This window comes from Puntigrus tetrazona, chromosome 3, assembly GCF_018831695.1.
Source record: "Puntigrus tetrazona isolate hp1 chromosome 3, ASM1883169v1, whole genome shotgun sequence".
Classification (NCBI taxonomy): Eukaryota; Metazoa; Chordata; class Actinopteri; order Cypriniformes; family Cyprinidae; genus Puntigrus; species Puntigrus tetrazona.
The window spans coordinates 23,709,042-23,718,202 of NC_056701.1; the positions used below are offsets into that span (position 1 = coordinate 23,709,042).

At 38.7% G+C, this 9,161-nt stretch overlaps 1 protein-coding gene across 1 annotated transcript; it reads left to right on the top strand.

Annotated features, from left to right (window-relative positions):
* Positions 1-461: 461 nt before the first annotated feature.
* c1qtnf6a (C1q and TNF related 6a) lies at positions 462-7,535 on the top strand. The gene is given in 4 exon segments (XM_043230466.1): positions 462-492; positions 2,910-3,095; positions 5,713-6,131; positions 6,133-7,535. Coding segments are annotated over 3 exon segments (723 nt in total). The 5' UTR covers positions 462-492; positions 2,910-2,917; the 3' UTR covers positions 6,259-7,535.
* The last annotated feature ends 1,626 nt before the right edge of the window (positions 7,536-9,161 follow it).

The following is a 9,161-nucleotide window of genomic DNA, read 5'->3' on the forward strand; positions in this document are numbered from 1 at the left end:
TAGTCTAAGCTCCATTTTGCCTGAAATTCCTTTACTGGAGATGAACATGTGTCTCCAACGACCAAAATCTGGGTTATTCATATAACAACATGCAACAGTTCTTATTGAGTTTCTGTTTGTGTTATAAATGTTTACGTTCTGTGGGTCTTCACGATGTATCTAACGCAAAGCAGGGTTTTCTTTTTTATTTAAAGAAACGGACTTCAAGTTCTTCGTCTAAAAAGAGCTCATTTGGACACACAAAGGTTTCCCTTCTTTGATACTCTTCAGACTCAAAGTACAAGTACATTAAATAGATAAGTCTTCCTGTCTGTGATTGAGCGTATGTTCAGGAGAGGAATGGGAGACATGGGAGTCTTGAGAAAGTAAGAGAGGGAGGAGAGAGAGAAAGAGGGAGGGAGGAATAAGCTGACCAAAGATTTTCCTTTTCTCTTTCTCTATTTCTCTTCTCAGCTCACTGACCCAACTGCAGCTGCAAACGCAACAAGCACTGTAAGTTTTGCTTGCACTCACACACACACACACACTCACACACACACACACACATATGCATTTACGATCACATCTTAAAGATCAGATATATTGCGTTTCATAATTCATTTATGTATATTATAATGGAACATGCAACCAAAATGTGCAACTTCCTTAAGATGATCTGTAAGTTATAGTGCTTACAGGTTTCTTTTGGAGCTTGTTAACATCTTGCTAGCAGATGGACAGCTGTGGAGACGGAAAGCATGTGCAAAGCGTTCTTGCTCTGCCACGGCTGATGTATCCCACCGCACAGCATCCTTTACGGTTTTACAAAACGGTAATAGAGGAAGAGCGACTTCATGTGCTTGTTCTGTTTTAGCATCTTTTAGTAAATGATTCAGTTTTGTTGCTGCAGGCAACATTAAGTCAGTAAGTGATTTTGATTGTTGCACTAAAAAAGTAATTGCATTTTAAGCCTGGTTTAAAATAATCACATTAAAACGATCATTATTGATGCGTTATTGTACATTGCATTCGAATTTGGTTTGATACATTTGAATTTAAATGACTGAAAGCTTTAGCTTTAGCTATTCTACCAACTGATTACTTAATCAATAATTGGATCAGCTGTTGGATTCGAATGCAATTGTTTGGACGTTTTCTGTTTATTAGTTTGTCAAAATATGATTCTTTTTCTTCTTATTTTTAATTCGAGTAATGCTTTATCTCATCTGTAGCTTTAGTATATTCATAACATGTCTATGTATGTCTATCACTTGCACTGTTGCAATGGAAATAGCCAGTATTGAAAGTTTTACGACTATCCCTTTAGACATTACTTTTATGCTAGTGTACTAAAGCTTGCCTTTTCTTATGGGCCTCAACATGTCAGACCCAGCAGCATATTAGTCTTGATGTAATACAGATCCTAGAGTTGCTGCAGATCCTAAAAATCCTGTGGTTCAGCACAAAGAAATGTAGGAGTGTGTATAACATGCTGTCCTGCTGATGTTCAAGTGATAACAAAGCTGTCAAAAGCTCTCACTGGTCTCTTCACTCAGGAAGTCAGATGTGGTGGTGATATGTTCACCATGTGTTACTGTTTTTAGGTTTGTATTTGGCTTTATGGCTTGGTGAACATGAAAATGTAAACACGAGCATTTAAAAGTGGATTCAAGCTTCATTTTCAAAAGATTTTTTAAAAAGATGATTCATTACATTGCTAGGATTTCAAATAGCTGCATTTTATTTTTATATTTAGCTTTTTTTCCTGTGATGCAAAGCTGAATTACTCCAGTGATGACCTTTAAAAAATAATTTTGTTATGCTGATTTGGCTCGAGAAGAAATTCATCTTGTTATCAATATTGAAAACAGTTTGCGTAATGTTTTTTGTGGAAACTGTGGATTTCTTCAGTATTCTTTGACTCATAAAATGTTCAAAAGAACAGTATTTCACATTTTTAATGCATTTACTGTTTTTGATCTGAATCTGAATGAAAGTATTGACTTAATGGTAATGGAAGTCTAATTCACATTTTGCAACAACAACAACAAAACTATCCTACAGATATTCATTTCATTCCATTCTATTTTTCCGTTTTGCCTTATTGAATGATGCTGTTTTCAATATTTGCTGGATAAATGGATGTCCTCCACCCACAAGCAGTGATTTTTTCAGGCTTTGATTATATGATGTTGTTTCATATCCAGTGGTTCCCTCGCAGCTTTTTGGCCAAGAACTGCTCACTTGGGAAGAGATGTTTGACCCACATGCAAAACAAACTTGGTTTTGTTCTTTTATCTGCTGCTTTGGGACAGTTGGGACAGTTGGGACAGTTTGGACAGTTGGGACAGGAAACAGATTGCACCGCAATCATAAAGCAGCATGGAAAAAAAATAAACATTTCCACAGTGGTCTCCATCTGATATGATCCATGAAAATGCAACAAAGCCTCATTGCTTACACTTTTTGGGGCACTCAGACTATGAATACTAACGGTATCTGTCCATTTATCTGGGTCATATGCGCTTAAACCTCTGCTCATATGAATTTGGGAGTGTTTTAAAACCTCATCAGAGTTATCAGACGAATCCTGGAAGATACGAGCTGGATTCTGTCGAGCAGATGAACTGAAATCTCTTAGTTTAGCTGTAGTCGTGTGCAGGTTGGACTCAGACCAAGAGAAACATTCATCTGTGTCCTGAAGGAGCCTGCATTTGTCAGGCTGCATTCCACTCTTAGCGTTATCCACAATCCCCTCTCTTTCTATTTTTCAGGATTACACTAATCCAGTCTTCTCTAATGATCCTCCTAATAAAGTGTTTCCACAGTCTTGAGTTAGTAGAGCAATAACAGTGTGTGCCCAGTTATTACAGGGAGTGGCTGAAATACACATGAAATGATATCTATTGCATGCTTTCTCTTTGTCCCAGATCACACAATGTTTGGGTCCCTCCTGCTCGCCTGTTTGTTTCTACATCCGGTAGTCTCCATACCTCAACCGGCCTGCCGTCGATGCTGTGACCACCTCCTACCACTTGATGACGCTGCCACGCTCAGAGAAAGCGTGCCTGCAATGCCCGAGGTCCGCACCTACATCAACATGACCATTCTCAAAGGTACATGACTAAAACACGTGCCTAATGTTCCAGAGTAAACCCTGCAATAGGCTACGATTGACTGCAAAATCAGCCATTTTTGGCCTAACCACAAATTAAGTCAAAATGTACTCAACCCTAATTTGCTTTCAGTTCACAAAGTAAGTGATTTACGTAATTTACAAACAGCACGAGCTCTGTGTCTTCCCTTTCAAAACGCACAGATGCCTTCGCTTTCCCACGTCTGCTCTATAAGCGAGCTGCTCACTGCACGTTGAAACCGCATTTGTCACAGTGTACATGCATCGTCACTAAAGGTTATAATTTGCATTTCTTTTAAGTTTAACTGCCCCGCTGTAAAAACAAAATGCACATTTAATTGTATATTTCTAAAAAGAAAGAAACTAAAAATGTCCACCTCTCAAAAATGATCGCTGTTGAATGTCTGTAAATCAATATAGATGATTCTACATCTTTAAACAAAGATAGTTATTCTACATCAGGTTCTGTTGTGCTTCTGTGCACAATGATGTTCAGAAATCTTGTGGTATGGTAATCTCTCTGTCTCTCTGTGTGCCTTTTTTCTGTTTGCTTTAACTTTTACATAATTTATTTTTGCACCAAGCTATAAAGAGTGGTATGGTTAAGCATTATTGTATTAGTATCAATAAAATCTCTACTCTACACAAAATCCTCCCTGGACCACTTGCTTAGGACCCCCAAAACACTAAACGCCCCTGTGAAGGCCTGTTTACAAATAAAAACACAGTAAATTAAAGTAAATAAAACATGCAGCTTGTCAGTTCACAAAGTGTTAAGGCTTGTGGATCGCTGTGATGTTTTTATCAGCTGTTTGGACTCTAATTCTGACGGCACCCATTCACTACAAAGGGTCCATCGGTGAGCAAGTGATGCAATGCTACATTTGTCCAAATCTGTGCTGTAAAAGTACATTTTCTGAATGCTTTCATGTTTGGCTGAACCATTCCTTTAAGCATAAGCACAAGTGCTGTACATAAAGTTTCAAGGTCAGATAACATTAGCACAAACTTCAGCGAATATTCAGCATCTCGCTGTAGCCACATTTTGACCCCAATGATTCTTATCGGACTTTAGTTTCCAGGTTTCCAAATCTATTGCTTGTCTGGCACAAGCACTCTGGGATATTGGTTCTGAACCGCAAAAATAAGCATGAAAGTAATTCAGTTGAGAAATAAGGCATTCGTTGGGCTGAATGATGAGAAAATGTGTTTTCAGCTGCTTTCTTCCCCTCTGTGAGCCTCAGTTAACCTCTCTTGGCTCAGATATATCTGCTCCACTGGAGGCCTACTTGGTGGACAGGAAGTGACAAACCTGGCAGGAAGGGTGCTGATGTGGCGAGTTGTTTTATGTGTCTGTGCATGCATGTATGTGCGTGTGTTTGTAACATATACAGGAAATGTGGTCTGTGGAAATACTGAGCTGAGGTCACAATTAGTGCCAAATTCTGAACGTTGACAAAAGACAAAGAACCTAAGATAAGTGTCTGAGAATGCTTTTGTCACTTCAGAAGCTGTGATTTGAGCTTAGTTTAGTTTGCCAGAATTAGTGCTTTTGTATTTACAATACTGAAAAACCTTATGGAGCTCATAAAAGAATTTTATTTAGAGGCAAACTAAGCAAAAATATCCAATTTGGTGCAGTATCTCATATTTTTATGGCCATAAAGCAGGATGCATTTCTGATAGTTTTTATATACATCAAAGAGAACTTTATAACAGTATAGCAGGCTACTTTCATAAATTGCTTATAAATATCTACTTCTATAAATTGCTTATAAATATAGTATCAAACTGTTTTTTCCAGTAATGTGTTTTACTGATATGGCATTTAAATGCTTGGTGTTATGTGCAGAACTTTTTTTTTTTTTTGGTCTGACAGAACATATAATGCAATACAATTGAACGATGACACTTGGATTGAGATGATGTTCCTAAAACCTGAGGTACCATATTCCGATGATTACATAATTATTTTTAAATATTTTTAATGGATAGTCAAGTAGACCTATGTCGGTTCAGTCCAGTACGTGTTCATCTTGAAATACTACCAAAGCAAAGAAGTCAGTGTTACATTTTAATACTCTTACGTTCATCATCTTGATAATTTAGAGGTCTTTAGAAATGTTGCAGGTAGAGCTGGGTAGATTACATACAAAATGTTACTGATTACAGACTACATGCTGAAAACTGTAGTTACACATTTTAGGTAATGCATCCAGATTACGTCTAGATTATTGTTTTATTAGGCTTATTTTAACTTTCCCATCAAACATTGAAAACATATCCCTGGAAAGATTTCTTTCTGTCTCTCTTTGGGAATGTAGTCAGAGCTAAACGGTATGACACATAATTCCAAATAGGCAAAAAGAAGAATTAGGCAGACTCAATATATTGTCAATAATTTACTGCCATTTCATAAATAATCATGTAATGCATAAAAAAGCGACTAATCTGATTCTGAATGTTTTGAAACGTAATGTGTCCGATAATACAAGTGACATGCTACATGTACTGGTTATAGAATTAAAGTTAGTTACACTGCGGACAAATTTATTGCGATATTTTTGGCATTCTCTGCTTTTATCTGTCTTTTTAAGGTGACAAAGGTGATCGCGGAGAAAGGGGAACTCCTGGGAAGCCTGGGACTGAGGGTTCAGTGGGACCGCAAGGCACTGCAGGACTCAAAGGAGATAAAGGACAAGCCGGAGCTCCAGGAGATGCCTGCAAATCGCAGCATTCTGCTTTCTCAGTGGGCAGACGGAAGTCCCTTCACAGCATTGACAACTACCAGGCCCTGGTCTTCGACACCATCTTCGTGAACTCCCCCGAACACTTCGACATGTTTGCCGGGAAGTACCGCTGCCAAATCCCAGGAATCTACTTCTTCAACGTGAACATCCACACGTGGAACTTCAAGGAGACCTACCTGCACATCATGCAGAACAACAGCGAGAAGGCCATCGTCTACGCCCAGCCCAGCGACCGCTCCATCATGCAGAGCCAGAGCCTCATGCTGCCCCCCTGCGGAGGGAGACGAGGTCTGGGTCCGCCTCCAAGGAGAGCGGGAGAACGCCATCTACAGCGACGACGTGGACATCTACATCACCTTTAACGGATACCTCATCAGACCGGAAACCGAGTGAGACCAGAAACGGGGGACGGGGGAGGAAGGCGAGGGTTTGAAAATGTGCCGAAGTGTTTGATCAGTGGAGCAGCTTTAACGAAACTGAAAAGCATCCAAACCGTTCATATTCGATTTCTGCAGTCCAAACTGAATCCCCTAATGCAGAGGAATCTGCTTTTTCTACTTCAGTGTGGGGTCTTGTGTGAAGAGAAGAGGGAAGGTTTCGGTCGGATTAGCAAAATGCTATTATATCACATTAGGACATAAAACTTTAAAAGCTAGTATAGTATAAAACATCCTCAGCAGGCGTCGGCGGTAAACAAGATCCGAGCCTATCGTGCTTGGGCCGCTGTGGTTTGTTTTAAGCTTTAGCACTGTGTCATGTTGAGCAGTAGATCATTTCATTGGCTAGTTGGGTAGACATAGGTCACAGCAGCAAACACTGTGAGATTATCTAACACTCTCAGAAAAATTTGGCGGTCTATTTCTGATCACAAGAAGGTGACTACATCCATCTTCCCTTCCCAGCACATGTTTGAGATGGTTTAAGCTTGTTTAGGACCAGCACTGAGGACCTGCTTCACTATCCATGCTTCAAAACCTACCTAAGCAGCATATGCTGTTTTTTTCCCCACAGGGTTTGATTTTTGTTGGGACAACCTAAAATTGTATATAGCCTATCGGGTATTAAAACGGTCAGCGAGAGTGACCAAAGTTTGTCCAAAATTGATTGATTGGTTTGACATTTTTAAAACGTTATTTACATTTTTTCCTCAAATGTTTTAGTTGTTTTAGTCTGAAAGTTTGCAAAATGATCAAATCGAACGTTCCCTCACCGTTCACATAACCGTGTGACCGCATAAGTAGTTTTAGTTGTTAGCTGGGTCCATGCGCAGATTATGAAGCTCAGCTCGTATAGAAGTCACTTTCAGGCCGATGTGATTTGGGATAATTTGCAAAACCAAGAGCTAAATCTGCATGGGGAAGGTTTGGTGAGCGTGATTTCACAGTACAAGGCATTTGTGGATCAACATCCTTGTTAACCCTGGAACAACATCCCAGTCAACCAATCAGATTTAGGAGATTACTTTTAAGGAAAAGATCTGTTTTAGGCTTAGATCAAGGTTAGGTGCTTCTACACCATTGTTAATCATTGTATCATATCCCACTGGTTTTAGGAATACATTTTGGGTAGGGTTAGTTTTAATGGTAAGGATTGGGATAAGTTTATATTTTTGGACAGTAATGTTGATCCAGGATCATGACCACTTGTGTTCAGTGTTGGATGAACCAGGTTATCTCCAGATCCGAGGCGACCACTGATGCAGCCCAGATCTGTAGCTCTGTGCAGGCAGGGTCTTAAGATCCATCAGCAGCGTCTTGGAAATGGTAGCTGGTTTATGTTAGATGTGATAGGATGTTTACATGGCGCGACTAGCTACTGCTGCTGGTCCCTTCAGACGTTAACAAACCGAGTTCACGTCGAAGCGGGTTGCTAAGGCTCCATTCATTCGTATTTTTGCAGTTTCCACTTTCCTGTGGTGACAGATTCCAGTCTATAGCTGCACGCGATCCTTCAGAAATCACGCTTAGTGTCGGTTTTGATCATTTTAAATGATATGTAATCCAAATGTTGGTTTTAGATTGGGTCGGGTCCTGAGAAAATCAGCTTTGAGTGTGTGTGGTTGTGTATGGCTATGTTTATTGAGGGGAAGGGGCTTTTTGTTGCTGTTCAACAGGATGTATGTGGCTTTCCTTTTCGGTAGCAAAAATCCACTTGAGAGAGACTCACATGATAGACATATAGAGAGGGAGAGCAAGATTAAATGTTCTGAAACCACAAGACACCGATCTCTGCCCCAATCAGCGACTTGAAAGTCTTTAATAAAGCTGACTTTTTTTCTTTTTTATAAACCACTTCAGTCTGGACTGCAGAATCAGGATCTCAGGAACATAGAGATTTTAAAATATTAACATGTACAGAAACGGTGCTTCGAAAAATAAAAACAAAACAAATACAGAAATCAAACATCTGGTTGCTTTGTTACCAAGGAACGAGGTGCTAAAAATAATTTTTAGTTTGATCAGGTGCTATAAGTTACATACTTGACCAACATTTGTTTGTATATGAAAACTCAGTGGTGCTTAATGATAAAGTACTGTATGGATATCTAGCATTTTTAGATGATTTTAAATGCCACAATAAAGGTTTGTTTTCAATGATGTCCTTTTGAATAATTGATGAATGCAATCAAAATTTTCTTGCCCTTTCCTTATAATTGAAAATACGTGCATTGCTGCATATGGATCTCAACACATTACAAACTGATTTTGTTTTGCCTGTAAAAAAAATTATAGGATTTGATCTCAATCCTCGTGCAGGTTCTGTATGCATTACTAAGGTATTTTTGACCTTACCAGAATAATTCAGAATCTACTTTAAAAATGTAACATTTTGTGTTTTACCTGTAATGTGGGTAAAGTATTTTTTCTACTCTTTATCCATGCTTCAGTGTGATATCTGCCACTTTTTACTGGATAACTACAGAGCTTGTGCTCTCACACCCTCTAGTGGTGAAATGGAAAATACATATATTTAATCACAATAATACCACATTAAATAATCACACTGGTATTTTAGAAAAGATGACTTACAAAGGACACAAATCTGATTTTATTTCTCCCAATAAATACAAATTCAGCCAAAAATTACTTGCTACGTGAATCATTTAAAAAATCAACTATGCCTTTCTAACATATGTGACACACAGGCTACAGTAACCAACATTAGTCACTAAATAATTCACATTTTTACAACCGTCTCGTGCAACCCCAAACACAAAATCAGACATGTAAAAATACAATCTTGTTCACATTCCTTCAATAAACATAAACTGAAATATCAGTAATTGCACAGCAATC